Raw genomic sequence first — 20222 nt, 5'->3', positions numbered from 1 at the left:
GTGGTGTCCCACAAGGATCAATTCTGGGCCCGCTGCTGTTCAATATCTACATCAATGATATATTCAATGTTTCAAAACTTTTAAAACACATTTTATTTGCTGATGACACAAATATATTCTATTCTACAGACAATCAAAGGGAACGTATCAATGTGTTGAACAGAGTTAATCAAAATAAAATCATGGGTGGATTACAACAAACTATCTTTGAATCTAGACAAATCTAAAGTGATGTTTTTTGGTAATTACCAAGCCAACACAGAGCTCTCAATTAAAGTTAGCAATGACTTAATCGAAAGTGTAACAGAAATTAAATTCTTATTGATTGTTATTGATAAACTGAGTTGGAAGCCACACATCAGACACATACAAACTAAAGTTTCAAAAAGTATTTCAATTATAAATAAATCTAAATATATATTAGAATACAACTGTAGATATTGATTGTACCGCTCCTTAATATTACCATATTTCACCGACTGTATAGAAATTTGGGGTAATAATTCTAAGAGTTCACTACATCCTCTCTTTATGCTTCAGAAACGAGCCATCAGAATTATACATAAAGACGGTTATCTTGATCACACTAACAATTTATTTTATCAATCCAGAATTCTAAAACTGTATGACCTTGTTGATCTTTACACAGTTACTATACAGAGCTAGTGGGAAAACATTCCCATAAATATCCAGAAACAGTTCTTAGAAAATGAAGGAGGAACTAACTGAGAGGATGCAGGAACTTCAAGGTCAGATTGAAAAGAACCACAAAGAAAAGTTTCTGTGTTTCTGTGTGGCACCAAACTCTGGAACAAGTTAAGTAATGATCTCAAACAATGTTCAAGCATTTATACATTCAAGAAAATGTATAAAGAAACTCTAATCTATGAAGATAAGACGAGTTAAAGATCAACTGGTGTTTGAAGAATTCCAAATGTCTGAACTAGAATGTGATGAAATAATCAAAGCTTTTTTAAATTAAATTAATGAGTTTTATGTTATGTAATATGCAGAAATGATTACTGAAAAGTTTACAATCATTATGGTATCAATTTTCTTTACTTAATCCAAAATATGTAGCAATGATTACAGGATTAATGTAATCATGTGTACTAAAGATAATCAATGATTATTAGATATTGTTTGAATCATTAATGTTTACTAAAAATATATAAGAATTCTTTCAGAGAATGATTAATAAGAACTCTATTGTTACTTTAAAACTTGATCTCTATCTGTAATGATTCTTCCGCTGCATTAATATAACATTGTACTTTGATGATAATCAATGAGTATTGTATATCTGTTACATGATGTATGATTGATGTTACTGTTTACTGAAATAATGTTTGATGAGATTAATCAATAATCAACAAGAACTTCACTTTACTATTGGGAATTACAAAAAAAACAACAACAACAACCGGATTACATAATTATGCTAAACAGTGAAATGAAGTAATTAAGTGGGGGTGGGATTATATAAATTCACTTCTTCCCGCTCCTTTTCAAGCCATCAATCAAACTCTACTGATTTAGTCAATTATCACAAAAAATGACTGAACCAAATGTAACATAAGTGTGTTTTATTTTTGTTTTCTATTTTCTAATCAATGTATTTAATTGTTTCTGTAATGAATTTGAAATAATTGTGTGTTTTGTCCTGTATTTTTTAATCTATGCTTGAAATAAACCAATCAATCAGATGAGCTACAGAACATTTACAGACCTCCACATGCGGCACACGGCTTCAGTCACAAAGGAGAATCCTGAATGGGGGTGTTCTGCAAGCCTTCATTCACAAAAGACGTGAGCTAAGAGGCTTCAGAGCTGGAGGTCTTGGTGAACAAAGTGACATCTTTAGCAGTGAATGAATACTTTATGTGCCTTTCTGTCACATTTGGACACTTTACATAAAGCCTACTTGACATACTTTACATCATTCATCATGCACCAACACTTCCCAGCTGGTCAGGAAGCTCCACCAGCGCCTTCACTTCCTCAGGAAGCTGCGACGTGCTGGACTTGGAAGCTCCGCCCTGAAGAGCTTCTACCACGCCGCAGTGGAGAGAGTCCTCTGCACCTGCATCACCGTCTGGCACGCCAGCTGCACTGCTGAGAGGAAAGCTCTGCAGAGTGGTCAAAGCCGCTCAAAGGACGGCCTTCTACCACAGACCTCTGCATTGGAAGATGCTGGAGGAGGGGCCTGAATATCAAAGACCACACCCACACAGACATGGACTGTTCCAACCCTTCCATCAGGCAGGAGGCTGAGGAGCATCAGAAGCACCAGACTCCTTATCTTCCCTGAAGCTGTCAGGCTGTTGAACTCTGGGTGACTGATGTGTTCTGATTGTGCTTTTGTGCTTCTTTGTGTGTGTGCATGCGAATAGAATAATTTAATTCAAATTCAAGTATTTGTACATACAGTTTTAAGGTATTTATTTTATCCCTAAAAACAATTTAATTACCTCTAATTTTGTTAGTGTTAGTAGAATATAGTGTTGTGTATAGTATTATATATATATATATATATATATGTTTTTTTGTACTTGTCCTGTCCAACAGCTGAGCAAACAGATTCAAGCTGAGAGCTTCTAGTGTTAGAAAGATTTTACTGTCACAACAGGGTTAATGAGTATAAACCACTTTTGTATTCTAAGCTAAGCTTTATTTGTACTGATTGTAACTTTTTTTTCTCTGTTGGACCGTACACAAAAGAAGAAGGAGAATGGGGGAGGGAGGGGGTGTTTCAGAGCACAAAATAAAGGTAAAAGAGGGGAGTTTAGAGAATGTAGAAGATGGTAACAGAGGGTGGTGACATCATAAAAAAAACAGGTGTAAATATTGATCTGGAATGGGCGGGGCCTGTCTACACACACCCTCAGTTGTTACAAACACACATGTTGACTAAAATAGTCTTCACAAATTAACTAGTCTAAATGTACACAATACTCCCCCCCCTCCCCCTCCCCCTCCGCCAGGGATGGGGTAGGGGACAGAAGGTCGAAGGTCCCACCTTCCTTGTGTGATGTATGCGTGTTTGCTTGTTAGAGTGTATATTTGTGGTGTTAGAGGTGTGTGTACTAAAGGGGTGCAGTTAAAATTGGTGAGAAGGCCTTAACAGGGCATCTCCTGATTGCTCACAGAGATGCCCCGTCACCCTCCCACCAGCGGCCCTACATGTCTATGGTGCGGTTAAAATTGGCGGAAGGGGCACTGAAAGGACATCGACTGTTTGCTGGCAGTGATGTCCAAGCACCCCCCAACCAAGGGTCCTAAATGTCTAAGGTGCAAATAAAATCGAGGGGAGGGGCAAATCCATGCAGCGGCCACAGGAGGGGGGCCACTGGCAGGTAGTCCACCCCCCGCAGTGCAACGCAAGATGGCCGCCCTCCCCATCAACCTAATGGGTGTTTGTATGAGGAACAGGATAGGTTGGGGACAGCTGGCTGATTGACCCCCGATGGTGGACAACCATCCAAGATTTTCAAGATTTTGTTCAAATACCCGGGTTCTACCCATCGCCGACGCTTCGCAACTGATTTGTGACTGGGCCATAAGCAACCCAAGGTTTTCCACCCAGACCAGAGCCAGAAGGACAACCACAAGGGCCCAGAGCGTCGAGCATACAGGACCGCGGAGAGCGTGAGCGCCAGCCCAGCCAGAGAACATTCCCAAAGCCACACCCAAGGCCCAGCGCTCGCTCTCCAAGTTATCCTCTTTGAGGCCGACATTTTCTCCAAGCTGTGATCCAGCAGCAAATTTCTGTATCAAGTATCTCTAACCTATCTATAATTTTATTTTTCCAGAACAGTAAGCTTTTTTTAAATGTCCATAGGGAAATATTATCTACATGTGTTATATCCTCTTCTGTATTTTTGGCACTAAGTTCACAGAGCAAAAGAAAAGATGTGAATGATTAAGACAGTTTGATAGATATGGACACAAAGCCTCTGTTCAAACCTAAAATCACATGTTGAAATTCCAGTTAAAGACGACACATATTCTCATATAGAAAGAGGTCATACCAGTCCGAAGTGTTGTAAGTCTGCAGCATCCGCGCTGGGCTCATCGTACATGCCTGCACTCACAGAACCGACAGCAGAGGGTGCATTCAGTACAAACAGGTTGTTTTATTTTGTAAACCAGTTTATTCACAAAGTAATTTGGAATTTGAAATGGACTAAAAAGACTGCAGATTGTTTTTTTGCTCCTCTCTGTGAACTTCCAGCACTGCTCAGACTCAAGTTAATCCTTTAACTCCGGAGCTCCAGCATTTGTTTGATTTATTATAACTTTTCAACCATAAACACGATCATTCCAGTAGATTCTGAAGGAGAAAAGCAGCTCGTCGAGCCGCTTTTCTCCTTCAGAATCTACTGGAATGATCGTGTCAAAAGTTACAGTATGTTAAATATTTTGTGTTTAAGCGTCCCTGGTCACACCTCAGGTGTTAAAGGGTTAAGATAACTTTTTTGCAAAACGATACAGTCCAGGTTTTTTTTTTTTTTAACTTAATTAGATGCAGTCTAGATATGCCTTACTCATGGATTCTGTCATATGTTTTCAGGATGAATCGGGATTATGGCACCAGTTTTCAAAAGTACAGCAAAGTAACTTTCTCCACCACTTACTGTAGACATCAGGCATGCTTTGTGTCTCATAATCTGGAAGCTCTGAAAAGGAGAGAACGAGGAGAAGGTTAATTCAAATTCCTCATACTGTACTATTCGAACAGCCTTCAAATCAGTTTACAATGCTTATATTTTCTTTTGGTCTCCTTCCTCAACTATTTCATGAGATTTCCCTTGTAGCTTCCCGTAACTTTTCTAACTTAAAAAAACTTGAGAAACAGCAGCAGCATAACTTTTCAGAGACAAATATCTGTATTTTGGCTTTTAGTTGACAATGATAAAGTGTTTTCCACTGATAGACTCCAGATTTTGTTTTGTAATTCTAGTATATTTTTAGCTTGACTGTAATTAAATGATATGACATGACTTTTAATGGTTTTAAGGGGCTTATTCTCATTGGGCCGTGTAAATGAAATTACCCTAGTGACTTTTGCATGAAACAAAGTGTCAGTAGTCTCAGTGAAATTCTGCAAAATGTACAACCAGTGGCCAGTAATTTTAAAAGGAACGTTTGGCCATGTTGCAACACTAATGTGCAGCTAATAAAACATAGTGGCAAAGTTAACCCATATCTGATCATAAATGGAATTCCCCAAATATTTAATAGTAAAAGCACTTTGGCTGTCATTTCCTGTTTGTTTCCTGCAGTACTGAGTCATGAAAAATAACAGCAATCTCTGAAATCTCTGAAGGTGCTGACAGTTCAAAAATCTACAGAGAATGTGTGTGGGGAAGATGACACCATCCAAGCTGTGGGGGCCCAGCAGACCATGGCAGAATGCCTTGAAGTGAAAAGAAAGCAAAGGAATGCAAGAGTAAGTGTGAGTGAATGAACGCGTGTGACTGCAGTCAAGCAAGCTAAATTTAATCCGTGTCACATGAAGCTTCACTTGTAATTTACCCAACATCTGTTGGCGGGCATAACAGCGTCTGACTTTAGGTTACAAATCCTGCATTCCGCATTAGAACAGATAAGGCTGTTTGCATTGCTCTTTCTGCTCTTGCTGCCTGTGGATCCTTGAGTTCCATCCCTAAATGAGAGGCATGTGACTGAATGATCACAAGGCCTGCTGGATTTAGCCAACCAATCAAGTCCAACTTCAGTTATTCTTAAAAGCTTTAAGGATGAATGTGTCTAAGCAGAACCAGAAGTCCTGGATACCTCCTCATATTTTATCATATATCCTGATCTCCTGATGCTATTATCTCATGCTGAGAGCTGGAACAGAGAGGGCAGGTTAGATCATGCCACAGCTGTGATCCATCTTTGAACACTTTTGCTTTTACCACTGGTATTAGTTTAAAGTCTTCCCAGAGGCCTAGTAGATGGTTTGTATCCTGCTCCTCCTCCCTGATGCTGGCCTGTGACCGTACTTGGACAGCAGTGAGAAAACGTAGAGGGAAAAACAGAAATAATGGCAAAGATATATCCATGTGATTGGCCTGAAGTCGTCACATGACTTTGAACTGTTGATGACTCGATTCCCACCAAAACACAGGTCACAAATTCAGATGTAAAAATAACATAACTGTGCGAGTGGCGTAAACAGACTACTGAAATGACTGTGATGAGGTTAAATCATCTAATTCAAGGTTATTTCAAATAAAACAATTCAACAAGGAAAATTCATTTTAATATCGAGATTTCAATAATTTATACGTTTGTACTTGTACTTGAGACTGGTATACTGTTCAAACTAGGCTGCATCCTAAACAAAGGTCACTGCACCACATATTGCTTGCAGCTGGAGGACAGCTTGCAGATGCTGGAGCTCAAAGTAGTCTCTTATTCATTGAGGATTTCCCACAGTACATCTAGGCCGACTTCCATGCCTCACGGCTTCGTGCTCCAACAGCAGCGCGCTGAACTTCGGACCAAAACCTACCTCTCAGCACTTAGGTGGAAAAAGTTGTAACAGACTGAATTTGTGTCTTACCACTTAAGCTAAAATATGAAACTTTTTTCTTCCTTTTTCATATAAACTTTCTTTGGGAATGTGTGCTAGTTTTTCTAATTGGGGTGCATCTCTGTATCCACAGTTTTACATCTCGTCCCTTAATGTAAAGGAACTAAATAAAATACATGACAAGCAAAAACTATTTAAGAAACAGATTTGAAAACATCAAACATCGTACATTTAAAACTGAGCTATAACTACAAATAAAGTAATTAAGCAGAGAACTTGGTGTGCCCTTCGCCGGGTTCATAACTTACAAAATATTAAATCAGCTGCATATGTGCTATGATGAGGACAAAACAGGCAGAGACACAGAACAAATAAAATCTCCTGCTGCAGCAGCATTACAAAGTATTATATTTGTTACTAAAATGGTGGAAAAATACAGGAAGCAGCAGCCAAGTTTTGTTAAACGAATATTGATAACAGCTGTGCTTCCAAATAATCCAATGTTCAACTGAGTGATTGCAGTAGATTAGTTTATTTTTAACTTTGGCACAAGAAATTGTCAAAGATAAAGTTCAGCCCGTGAGCTGTGCAACAATCAAGCTGTAGAGCAGGGGAGTCAAACTCAGTCGCACTTAATTATCAACTAGATGTATAACATTATCTGTGATAATGCTAGTGTGAATGCTGTAAGCTGAATTTGGTCGCTGAAGATGCTGAAATTGATAGTGAGAAACACTGACGCTGATAGTTAGCTAAAATATTAGCTAAATACCAAATTAGCCTAAAAAAACAAACCAAAAAAAAGGTTTGCCAAAACAGCTAGCATGTCGCTGAAATATTAGCTAAACTTCAAAACAGCCCAGAAAATCTTAGTAAATGCCAAAATAGTCCAAACAGCTAACAGAACGCTATTTTTTTAACTTTAAAACATTTAGCTTTTTGACATTTCTATGAATAATAAAAATGCAGGAATATTATTCCAGAATAAATCAACTTAAACCTTAAATAACTTTCAATATTTTACTCTCCATAAAAATGTATTTTGTTAAAATTATACAAGTTAGAAATGAGTTCAAGATAACATCGGGTCATTAACAATAAAATAAAATGATCTGGAGGGCCGGACAGAATTACCCGGAGGGCCGGATCCGGCCCCCGGGCCTTGCCTTTGACACAGATGTTGTAGAGGAACCACAAACGGCAGTTAGTGACAGAAAGCTGTTGTCCTTCAGTCATGTGGACAGAAAGAAGCCTTTATTTGCTCAAATTAAGAGTCAGCTCTCGGGGGATCAGAGAACCAGAAAAGTGAACACAACCCGAGCACAAAAGATGATGAGAAAAAAATATTCATAGTTTCTTTCTTTGTTATGGATTCTCATATCTTATTTTTTAATTTTGTTTAGAAGGTTGAGTCCTGCTGCACAAATGGCATTAAATTAAAGGGCATTGAATTGTAATAAAGATATCCACCCCACAATCCTAACACAAGCACAGAGAAGCAAGGCAGAGGGTTCACAAGAACCCCACGTCACAGAGCAGAGGAGCCAAGGAGTGCAGATAATGCAAACCCTGGCTCAGGCAGGAACCTGTCCCCCCACCATGCCAAGGGTGCTGTGTAGGACCCTTCCCATCGTAAGGATGTGCATGGAAGAGGGGGTGATGGTCCTTTGAGCAGAGGTCCCCAACACAGCAGAAAATGGAAGTCTGGACTGACTGGCTCCATTTACCAGATGGTGATCCAAAGAACTCAGGTTATAAAAAAATATTAGTGAGAGCGTCACTTACCTCCAAAGTCACTCTGAGAGGAGCTGTGTTTTCCACTCAGCCTCTTGAAGAGTGAGTGCATGACCTTGGCACTCCCAAAGCGCCTGAAACGGGCCTGGACAGTCTTGTGGTACCACTCCAAAGTACCAATTTTAAGAACTCTGAAGAAAAAAAAGGAGAAAAGAAAGTAATTGAACTGAATAGTCCAAAGGCTACATGCTGGTGCAAACATTTGTCCAACCATGTCAGAAACAACAGCAGGAGAAGGCATTTTGTCAGAAGTAACCTGTATGAAGAAACCTGACAGGAGTGTAAACCTAAACCGTGTGTATTGGACTTTCCAGATACAGACAGAAATGAACCTGATATTTTGCAGGTTTTTGGAAATAGGATTGAAGGATTCAATTATATTGTCAAACCAGTGGACACATGTGAGAGAAGAAACAGATGCAATATGACACCATTTACAATACACAACACAATATTCAAATACTTACAAAAACATAAGTAAATACATTGTTTTAGGGGTAAAATAATTACAATTTAACTGTATATAATAATCTAATTTGAATGAAATTACTCTATATGCAGGGATTGGGCTGAGCGCTTGTCCCTTCTGAAATCCAGCACCATGTCTTTGTATGTTTTCCACATTGATGCTGAGGTTGTTCTTTCAACCTTATTTCCACTTCCTCTCTAGACTCAGACTCGTCATTGTTGCTGATACATCCCACTACTGCTGTGTCAGCTACAAACTTGACTAAATGACAGCTGGGGTGTCTCGGCGAGCAGTCTTAGGTCAGCAGAGAGAATATTAGGGGCTCAGCATACAGCCCTGAGGTGTGCCGGTGCTGACGGTGATGGAAGAGGAGATGGTGTTGTGGATCCTGACAGCCTGCAATCTATGGGGGCTCAGACCACGGGTGGAGAGTTTCTGCATGGGTGGGTTCATATAAAATATTTCCACAAACATCCTTAAGTAATTACAATCAGATAAAACAAAAAGAAAAAAGAATGACAAAAACAAATTGAAATAGTTTAAATTAAATGATGAGAGAAGAAAAGGTGTAAAACAGTGGAGAACATTTTAATATGGTAAGCCAAAGAAAAGTGTTTGATTATATTTTGTTTTTCATTAAGAGAAGAAATATAATATTGTCAAGAACAAATGTTGGTAATGATGGATTCATATTTTTCAACTAATTAATTTTCCCCAAAAATATTTGTTTGGGGACATGGAAAAAAAGCTGCATAGTTTGAATTTCACTTTCACAAACTATCCACACATCATCAGTAATACTTAACTGTAGCCTTTTTAATTCTTTGGAAAGGTAGATAGAAGTCATCCATGATATTAAGATGAATTTCCTTAGTTTGAGGGGAACAGAGAATACTAGATCGATTTTGTTTTCTTTAACTTACTTGGATTGGCAGCAGAGTAGTTCACTTGAACCGTACTCTGGAAAAACATTACATTCTTGGTAAATTCATTTGACCAAAGACTGAAAAATCTCACTGTAACCAAGAATTAGGTTTAGATTCACATTTGTTGAGCTTTAATTACAAATTTAAAATAAATAAACTAAGGAATTGATTTAAGAAAATGTTTATTTGCATGTAATTTTCTAAATACGTGCGGCCAGTGTTGGACATATTCTTGACCGCACAGACCCAGAGGAAGAGTTAAAGGTTAGGATTACCATCAGGGTTACGGTTAAACCATCTGTGTTTCATCAACATGGCAGCACGCATTGGTGCAGCGGCTCTCGGCTCCCCATTCAGTGCTCCACTTTCTATACTTTTTTAATTTTCTCTTCTGTTTTTATATGCTGCTTCCACCCACTACATTCACCAGATTTTTTTGGATATTGGAAACTAACATCAAGTGCGATCAGCACAAAAGCTGATAGAAACTCATGTTGTTTACAGTTAATACCTTCAGCATGCATTGCCCGTATGCACTTCAATCGCTTCCCAGGATAAATTTACTTGTTGTTTTATGGGATATTTTAGGGGATAATTGTAAAAACAGGAATGGTTTAGCTCAGTGAAACTGTTCAGAGCAGCTATCAAGTATTTTCAGCTTTCAAAATAAGAGCGGACAAATTAAAAAAATTATCTCTGTGTGAACGTATTACGAGGAAATAGTCACCTTCATATTTTTGACCATAGTTTTCAATTAATTTCATCATTGTTTTCTTTTATTGTTATACAGATCAGACCCAGTTATGAACAAAAGTGAAGAGGAGGGATGTTAGAACCACGGCTGAGCTAACAGCAGCTCACTGTGAGCACAAAATGTGTTCTTCTGCAACTTCATGGCTCATAGCCAAAGCTATTGCTAGCGTTAGCATCAGCACAGATTAAAAGAATAAAATCATAATTACATCATCATCAAACAAGCAGCATTCAGTGAAGTACTTGTACCTTTTTTCTAACTGTGACCGACCGGACGGACAGTAACAGAAAAATGATCCATCATTTGTTTAATATCATCCATTTGAATTTGGAGAAGCAGCCAAGCTGGAGTCTGCATGAAAAGGGTCTAGTGATGAATCTATATTAACTATAATAAATCCATCTCTGGAACAGGTTATGTGCCACAGTCTTTTCTTCCTCTCTGCCGTCAGCCACCAAGCTCCTGTCCAATGGAATAAGCTCCCAGCTCATGGAAGAGAGGCCAGCAGTTTCCACATTCAAAGCTAGGCTTAAAACCTCTTTGAACAGGCCTACTGCCAGACCAGCTAGTAATCAGAGTATTTAACTTCTTGCTCCCTTACTTACTGTAATGAAGTTTGAGGAATAATTAGAATTTTCATTAAATCCATTGCACATATTTCTCCACAGAACTCAGCAGAGGGAAGTTGGTTTGATAAACCGAGCCCTGGTGGTGGAGTCCCTCTGCTGTAGCTTTCATGGGTCTATTAATATTGATATGCTAAAAATGTTAGATTTTAGATTTTTACTCATTGGCATTTCCTACCTGGTCATATGGCATGGATCGCACACCCATCCCTGCTCATTCTTGCTGAAGTGGCTGCAGGAACGGCACACATAGAGCTGACAGTCCAGACACTGGAGCTTGATGTTGACCAGGAACTTAAAGGGCTGAAGACAGCGAATGCAGTGGGATTCAGTCAGGCTGGTTCGGTTTCCAAGCAACTGTCTTTTGATGTCCTCTCTCTCAATCTTGGTTTTCAATTCCCTGGGAGTGAGCAAGAAAATCCTGTTAATAGCTTATGTCTCGATTTCATACAAATGGTGCAAATAAACAAAGCTAATTTTCATTGTTTTCCTATAATGCAGGAAGAAGACATCCAGGTTTTTTTGTTTAATTTCTGTCATGACTAAACCAGAAACTGATAAAAAAAAATCAAAATTCAAGAAACTCATTAAAGGACTGAGCAATTCCTGAGAACACCAATGGCTCTTTTCTATGTAAAATGACTAGATTAGATGTATTGCATCTCCAACAACAGGCTTTTCTAAGTCTAAGTGGTACTGAATAAGACACAGTTCCACTTTAATATTATAGGAGGAGGCAAAAGACAAGAAAGTCAAGCATGAACTGAAGTTCAGGATCACATGGGTCAACAACTATGAGAAGAAGCTAGAGGGCAAGGTTATCTACTGAGGCTGTAAAACTGTTGAAGTTGGTGCTCACATTGGACAACCTTTAGACTTCTAGAGGTGAACTAATTGCTTGTAGAAAATACCTCACTTACTTTGTTCCCCGAATACCACAAAAACCATATTGTTTACTTATGTTATTTATTTGTTTGTTTGTTTATTATGATTGTCAAAGGGTTTGTTCTATAGGCCAGACTAATGCTGATCTGCTGGCTGGAAGAAGATACAGTGATGATGAAATATTAGGGATTAAAAACTGAGACCCCAATACATCACAGTTAAATACAAGGCTGCAGTTCACTGTTGAATGTTCACATATGTGATTTTGGGATTTTTTTTCTCTTAGTTCATGACTTGTATTGAGGACATCTGCACTGTTGTGTTATTTACACATATGATATCGGGGTTAACTCATGGGGATCATGGCTCATAGTGAAAACATAAACTACATGCAGTTTCTTAAGAGTCAAAATAAATAGGATTAAGTTAAAATTTGAGTTGAATACTGCCAATCAATGTTTAATGTGCAGTTTATCAAAATGTGGTTAAATGTTGTCTAAACTCATGTTGAAATATTCAATTAAAATATCTATGACATAAGAGATTAAAATGGAAGTTTCCCATGCTTCCTGTTGAGATCTGTAAATAAAGTTAAAGGGGCCATACCATGAAAAAACAACTTTTAAAGTGCATTATACTGTTCGTTCATCTCTATAAAGAAAGTGGTATTTTGATCTGTTCACACATTTAAGAGTAATCCTCTAAAAACCTCAGCAGCAGCCCCTCCCATACCCATGAAAACGAGCGGGTCCTCACGATCTGATGTCACAGAGTGAGACCGCCCCTTTCAGGAAGAGACTGCGCTGACAGCTCCGCCCCCAGTCTAACACCAACACTCAATGGACTCTATACACTGAGCTGTGTGACATATTTCCTGTTTGAAATAAGACTGCTTATTTACTTTGGGTTGTGGCTATCTATATGCATTGACTTAGCAAATCTTCCTTTGCCACTCCTAATTACTAGGGTTTATCTTCGTTATTTCTTACAGTGTTTTTTAGTTTATCGTGATGTGTATCCACAATGACATTCAAAATAATAATGTTTGTCTTCCTGAAACACCAAGTACTCACAAGAGAGTACTGTATGATCATATGACTCCTTCAGATAAATCGTAGCTATTTTAGAACATTTAAAACGTCCCCAACAGAACGTTGAACATTTAACCAAACTTTGAAGTGACTTTCAGACTAATGATCCTCCTCTCAGCTGATGAGGAGCCTCTGTCTTCTTCATGGAGCTGTAGCAGCGCGCGCTAGCGGTAACCTCGCCTCTGTTCAGACGTTTTAGGAAGGGAATCACGTCTCAGACTGCTACTACCTGACAAGGAAAATTACATCGACAACCATGTATTAACACTCTGCTGTAAAGTCATTGAAACACAACTAACAGGTCATAAAGATGAAGACAGTGAAAATAGATGTCTTTAATGCTAGTTAGCATTAGCCCTAATGATAAGAGAGAATTTTCTAAATACTGCAGTCAGTTCTGAACTTTTGTTTGGCTGCACGGACCCAGAGGAAAAGTTAATGTGATGATTACGGTTACAGTTAATACAACAAAAGGGTCCTGATCATGGCTGTGTTGCAGCTTCGCTCTGCGCTCTAGCTGCGTGACAGCTAACGGGACTTCAGCTGTGACTAGAAACAACATTTAGCTTTGGATGCACATAAAATACATGAAACAATGCAGCAATCTGCATCTTGGCTGCATCTATTACATGTCGCCAACACGAGTTATCATCATGAATTAACATCAGCCTTTGTAAGTTACCTTCCAAGTTGCTATGTAGGACGACAAATACAATTTAAATCATTTTTGAATTTTTATTTGAGAATTTTGCTAGAAATACAAACAATGCGCTTAGCATTGTTTATAGTGACTCTTGGTAGCTCCAAAAGACATTTTTTAAATTCAAATACTCTGCTATTTCAACATAAACAATGGTCCACTGCTAAATGACTGAGCGGTAATATAGTGCATGTGGAAGTAGGTCGTGCATGTAGCCCATTTCTCCATGGAGCTAGCGGTGATCAGCAAAAAAAATGGTTCATAGTAATACTTGCATAGCGCATTTCTGCCTTCCTTGAAGTCCCAAAGCTACAGTTCCATTCACACACTCACACACGTTTGGTGGCTCTACTGCCGAACACTGGCGCCAACCTCCCACCAGAGGCAATGTGGGGTTCAGTGTCTTGCCCAAGGACACTTTGACACAAGGATGAAAACAAACCAGCAATCTTCCGATCAGGAGTAAACCGCCCAGCCACTTCACCACAGCCGCCACCAACCAAAAACATTCATTTTAGATGCAGAATACCGTATATCTTCCAGTTGTGTCCTGTCTTGGATGTTTTTCATGGGAGAAATGAAGACACGCTGCCAGTTTTCCAATGACGTCATGAAAAAGGCGGCAGCCACCCGCAGCAGCAGGCGAAGCCTCAGGAATTAAATTGTTTTACTTCTGGGTAGGAAAAAAACTCATGAAAAGTAACTAATATTTATAAATAATTTGTTTTTTAGTGTTCCAAAGGTATATATGATCGTGGTTGTGGATAGAATTACTCTGTGAGACTTAAAGGGGCTGTGCCATGATTTTCTTAAGCCTTTCAGAGTAAGCTATATCTATTTTTATTATCATATATTACCTTGGAACCTAACCCAGCAACTGATGGGTGAAGGCAGGATACATCCTGGACAGGTCTCCAGTCTGTCTCAGGGCCTCAGTCACACACCCATACACAATCACTTTCACACCTAGGGACAGTTCAGAGTCACTAATTAACCTATGAGGCATGTTTTTGGACGGTGGGAGGAAGCTGTAGTCTTAAAAGAGCCCCGCGTCCAAAGTAACAATCACCTGTTTGAGCTGGAATGTATTGAAGGCAGAACACAATTAGAAGATATAAGCGATTCTGCATCTAAAATGAAAGTTTTTTTTGCTGATCACTGCTAGCTATGTGGAATAATTAAGCAGTGGTGTTAGACTGGGGGCAGAGCTGTCAGAGCAGCTGAAAGGGGCGGTCTCACTCTGTGAGGTCAGATCGTGAGGACACGCTCGTTTTCGTGGGTATGGGAGGGGCTGCTGTAGACAGTGCAGGTTTTTAGAGGATTACTCTTAAATGCATGAACGGATCATAATGCCGCTTTGGGGTTCTTTATAGTGAGGAATGAACAGTAAAGTGCATTTAAACCTCAAAAAGAAGAATTTTCATGGTAGGGCCCTTTTAAACAATAATTAAGAAACTCAAAAATGTGATTCTTAAAACATTCATGATCAGTTTTGTAAAGTTAATATTAACAATATCTCTACATTGCTTGTTGCAGTGTTGTTGTTTGACAATTCTGATAAATAAATAATTACATTTATTCACTTCAATCCTCCCTCTTTATTATATCTAAACAACATGACTTCATCAGTAAAACTATAGACACTAGAAGTGTCATTGTCATAAATTGCATTTTAATGCTTTGTTATGTTTTCGGTAAGCTTAATTATATTGCTGTATTTTAACAGGGCTGTAACTGGAGCACCTTTGCTAAGTAACTAATTACTTTTAAGACTTATTGACTTACTAACTGAATTAGTTTTGGGCAATGTAACGGGTAACTATAACTAATTACTTTTTTAAAGTAAGACTCCCAATACTGGTCTTGAGTCTTGTTTTATGTTGGTTATTTTGATCAAATTGGCATTTTAACATATGCTGATAAGCTGACAAAAGGCACAAAGTTTAGGGATTCCAAGATTTCTGAACTAATTCCACAGGGATTAGTTCACAAACAGTGAACATTCCCAAAGTTTATGAAAGCAAAGAGTCCCTTCAGTATTTTAACAGCACCATGCATGGACTATGCAACAATGAGTGAAAATCTGTCACAGTTTTGAGCTGAAAGTGGGAATAAATGGTAATGAGAGATAGTTTTGATCTTTCCAACTTACCCAAGCCTGTCTTCCTCTTTCTTCCTCAGGTCAAAATCCCTTTGGATAACTTCCCACACATGCTTAGCCTCCTCATCTGTGAGCTTGGAAAGGTCCAGCTTTTTGCCTGTAGCGGTGCCAAGCATTCTGAGGCTGATGTCTGGAAGCTGGCTGACTTCCTGCCACAGGGTCACAAAGGGATAATAAACAATAAAACCATATTAAAATGTTTCTCTGGGCATTAAATGAAACCCAGAAATACAATCCGAGGCTTATAGGTCAAGTTTCCACAGCTTTTCCAGGCGAGTTAGCCTTACACAAGCTGAAACGGAGGCAGCTCTCGATTTTGACTCATTTTACTCTGAGATACACAAACGGGCCGATTGACCTGAAGATGAAGATTCGCTTGTTGAGTTTGGGCATGAGTCACATGTAAAGGCTCAGGCCCTTGGATATTTAGTGGTCAAATGAGCTACTGCGCACAAGAGTCCAGTCGTTTCTTCTCGTTGACACAGTGAAATATCATTTCAATAATTTTGTACAAGGAACAGTTCTTAGAGATTTTATGTGCTTGGTTTGACATCAAAAAGAGCACAATTGCTCTGCCGTCGCTACGCCCGCTGTGTCTGGGCCTTCTGTCATTCTTGTACTAACTCAAGTCTTTTGTTATCATGAGACTTGACTCCAACCACCGGTGTTAGATTTGACAGAAAAGTTTCATAAACCATTAAAAGTATTTGTTAAACATTTTTTATTTAAATCCAGAAGGAGTTTCAATTTCCCAAGACTGTAACAAAACTATTTTCACTGTATTTTTAGAGTATGACTTGGAGTGAATCTACCTGAATTTTAATGTCTGTCATTGTAAAAAATGGTGAAATTAATTTCATCTAATGATTAAGCATCAAGCACAGCAACTGTATCTCAAATACAAGTTGCCTTTATCCAGAAATTCATGTTGCTTTTCTTTTGGTAAATTACGCAATATTTTACATTGTTTGTGGGGTCGATGCTTGTGTGTTAATGGAGGGGGGGGCGCGTTTCTCTCTTTTTGTTGATTTATTTATTTATTGTCTGTTTCTGCTTTAACTGTAAAGCGGCGCAAGTATAAGAAGAGTTTGATTTGATGTGATTTAAACAAATAATTAAGATTGTCTGGTGTGAGGCAAAGTTATATAATGACGTTACTCTTTGAAGACGTGCCATATTAATCAGGCACAACTGAAATTGGTTTCAGAATGACAATTAAAGTGAGTTAAGGACATTTTTGATCATTGCTTAATTGTTTTGTTTTTCACCACACCTTGAAAAGCTTTCTTTAGAACTTAAGGGGCTGCTTGATCTGATCTCTGTATCCAGGTGACCACTGATGAGGAAAAGCAGGACATGAACAAATCCGCTCTGTTCTCAAACCAAAATATCCTTTTCCTCTGACAACATAACATTTCTTCATGCGTTTCTCAGTTCATTCAGCACAGATTCCTCTAAATTCTAACACGATGTACTGGTGTTTGCGGAGTCGGTGGGAGCAGCTTGTTGTTTAAGAAAAAATCCAACCAGCAAATTGTTCATTAAAATCTAGCATTCTTTGCTGCTTATGCCAAGAAATCTTGATAAGAGGGAAGCAGTCTGTAAATATACAATTCAATCGACTTTGGACTTCAAGGACTTGACTAATTCAGGTATGAAAAAATGTGTCAGACTGACATGGAGAAGTCACAAACTCTACGCTCCTGAAACGCATCAGCTGGATGGGACCTCATTTATACAAAAGCAGTAGCAGCTCAAAAAGGTTTTTCTAATTTAGTCAAATGTGTTGCACCCAACAGTTAATGACGAGTTTGATAAAATCCTGGTTAATCTCTCTAAAGTGGATTTTTAAATTGTTAAACATCCAAAGCATAGAAAATAACAACATGTGGTCCCAAACAAGACCATAAACAGCACAACAAGAACCTGACTCACCTCTGGATTGGCCCTGCAGCCTGAGGAGAGTTTTCCCTAAAGCTGGTCCAGCCTGACTGCAGGGCAGAAAGCAGGACTAATCACATGTCTAGTTAAGAAAAACAAGGCTGGGGGCGGGCATACTATCTGCCTTTCTTGACTCAACCTAACGGGAGCTGTTGGAAGCCCTTGAAGGCATTTCACTTCAAAGAAAGTGATCAAGAGTGATCCAGAGGCTGTTTCTGGGTTTTTCTTGGTCACATTTTGGAATCACAAGAGGGGGATTCATTTTTGAACAGGGGCTCTTCATTTTCTCTGTTTACGCTGAATTTGGGGAATTTAAAAGACAGTGGCAGACAGGCCCGGCCCTGGGCTGCATGGCGCCCTAGGCGAAACATGATTGAAGCTTTATTTGCTCCATTGGGACATCTACTGGACACAAATATATACGTACATTAGTTGGGGGGAATTTAAAGTGTGTGGCATTTTGAAAAAAGCCTGTGCATGAGAAGAATGACACCCAAGTATATTGTAGAGATTAGAATATAAAAATATATTTGCTGAATATTCCATATTCTGTAGAATATTCTATCACATGAGTTGCCACACAGTTAAAAATTAAAGTCTCTAAATCTTTGTGGACTGCAACTCAAAATCAAACACACACATTTTAAATGGAACCTAAGGAGTTCATTCTGCAATCAGAACTCTCAGCACAATCTGAACCACTTCATGAATCAGTCATGGGGTACAGCCGGCCAGCGGAAATCTTTTATTCCAGCTCCTCCCCTAAATAAAGCAAGCCTCACTACAAATGTTGCAGAAACTCCACTACTCTGTACATGTGTTGTGCTTGCATAGCAACACAAAAGGTTCTAGCACACACTAAAATGGTGACGACAATACTGACAGAGGAGCAGAAAGAGAGCCGGTCTCAGCCAAGGATGAGGGAGAGCTCAGTCCCACTTTAATAGGCAGGTGCTCATTAGCGGGGGGGGGGGCTACACTTTTCCCTTTCCTTACCACACTGCAGACCTGCACGTGGCTGGAAAAAGTTTGAAGTGGAACGGAGTGCCACAGTCATTCTGCCACACTAATGCACTTCCTCCCAGCACAGAGAAAAACAGTCAAGACATTTTCCCTCCTGCATTCTGACTTGAGCACATCAGAATGTGCCTATGGCCACACCCACTCCAAGATTTTTTGTAGAAGGTGGCTCTCGTGCGTTGGAGTAAAACATGTCCATTACCTCCATAGAATCTCCTCTCTTTTGTAGTGTTTGTAATCAGTCTAGCACTTGTGTGACAGGAAGTCCTCAGGTAGCCATGTTTGTAGTCAAACGAACCTCTTACAATGTAGGAAAACTACCATTCTTTCAAACATAAACTCATCTGGAAAAAAACAGACAAGATTTTAACTAGAGTTAACTCTTGGAAAACCATTACTGAAATCTGTTTCTTTTTCATTAGCAAAAAGACATTCCCGTTCAAATTTAAATATAAACATACACGTCGCAATGCTTCAAACTCTAGCAGGCGGGGGGTGAGGGCAACCAGGAAGTACCAAAACGTTGCAGTACCACCACTGACCAGAGGAGCTGGTGCTCAGAGTGAGCATTTTTCCATGTTAAAATCCTCATTTTCATCCCTCTAACAAACCCCTTTAATGCCTGGTGCTTAAACTTTAAATTTAATCTGTGGCTGCATATTTGATTCATGACAACTCTGAGGGGAGTGAATTTTTTTCCTGAGTTTATTTTGGCTTAATGAGGGGGGCGTGGCTTTATGATTGACAGATGGTGATCGTGGTGGATTCTGAGCCAATGCTGTCTACAATGGGACTTAGTGGCGCCCCAGCTTTGTGTATTTTTGGTGTACCATAGATTCGGGGTATGATGCTGGCTGTAGGCATGAGATGGTCACAGGTTTTTATGTTTTTCCTTTTGTAGCTCTTTCTGTAGATTTGACTTGCACGGAGAACGGACAGAGAACGTTTAAACAGTCTCCACTCCGGTCTGAAGCGCTCGTTCTCGTTCTTTTCCTTTTATTCTGTTGGAGGCGTTCCCTTGTTACATTTAGATCTGTAGCTCTGAAGAGTAGAGGGAAAACAGCTACAGACCGGTTTTTACTCTCACTAATGTCACAGTTCAGCACAGCAGGGTCGGTGCCGGTTCCTTCAAGTATCTGCATCATGTCAGCTCCTCTCAGCCTTCAGAAGTTTCTTGATACGAGCTGTACATGATGTCAAGGCAAGGCAAGGCAAGGCAAGTGTATTTGTATAGCACATTTCATGTACAGAGACAATTCAAAATGCTTTACATAAAACATTAAAAGAAACAATCAAAAGAAATAGTAAAAA

At 39.2% G+C, this 20222-nt stretch overlaps 1 protein-coding gene across 1 annotated transcript in view; it reads right to left on the bottom strand.

The window, feature by feature from the left end:
• The window catches only part of LOC112137937 (melanophilin), a 35358-nt gene extending 17395 nt beyond the window's left edge, over positions 1 to 17963 (bottom strand). Inside the window, exons 1-6 of the mRNA XM_024260448.2 lie at positions 17886 to 17963; positions 15942 to 16099; positions 11292 to 11513; positions 8330 to 8469; positions 4638 to 4679; positions 4032 to 4084 (exon numbers count right to left, since the gene is read on the bottom strand). Of these exons, the coding sequence (XP_024116216.1) occupies positions 4032 to 4084; positions 4638 to 4679; positions 8330 to 8469; positions 11292 to 11513; positions 15942 to 16066 (582 nt within the window). The 5' untranslated portion in view covers positions 16067 to 16099; positions 17886 to 17963. The remainder of the gene's footprint in view (positions 1 to 4031; positions 4085 to 4637; positions 4680 to 8329; positions 8470 to 11291; positions 11514 to 15941; positions 16100 to 17885) is intronic.
• Positions 17964 to 20222: the final 2259 nt, after the last annotated feature.

The sequence above is a fragment of the Oryzias melastigma genome, linkage group LG21 (assembly GCF_002922805.2).
Source record: "Oryzias melastigma strain HK-1 linkage group LG21, ASM292280v2, whole genome shotgun sequence".
NCBI classification, from domain to species: Eukaryota; Metazoa; Chordata; class Actinopteri; order Beloniformes; family Adrianichthyidae; genus Oryzias; species Oryzias melastigma.
Note: the sequence above shows the minus strand (reverse complement) of the source record. Positions and strands in the feature narration are given on the sequence as shown.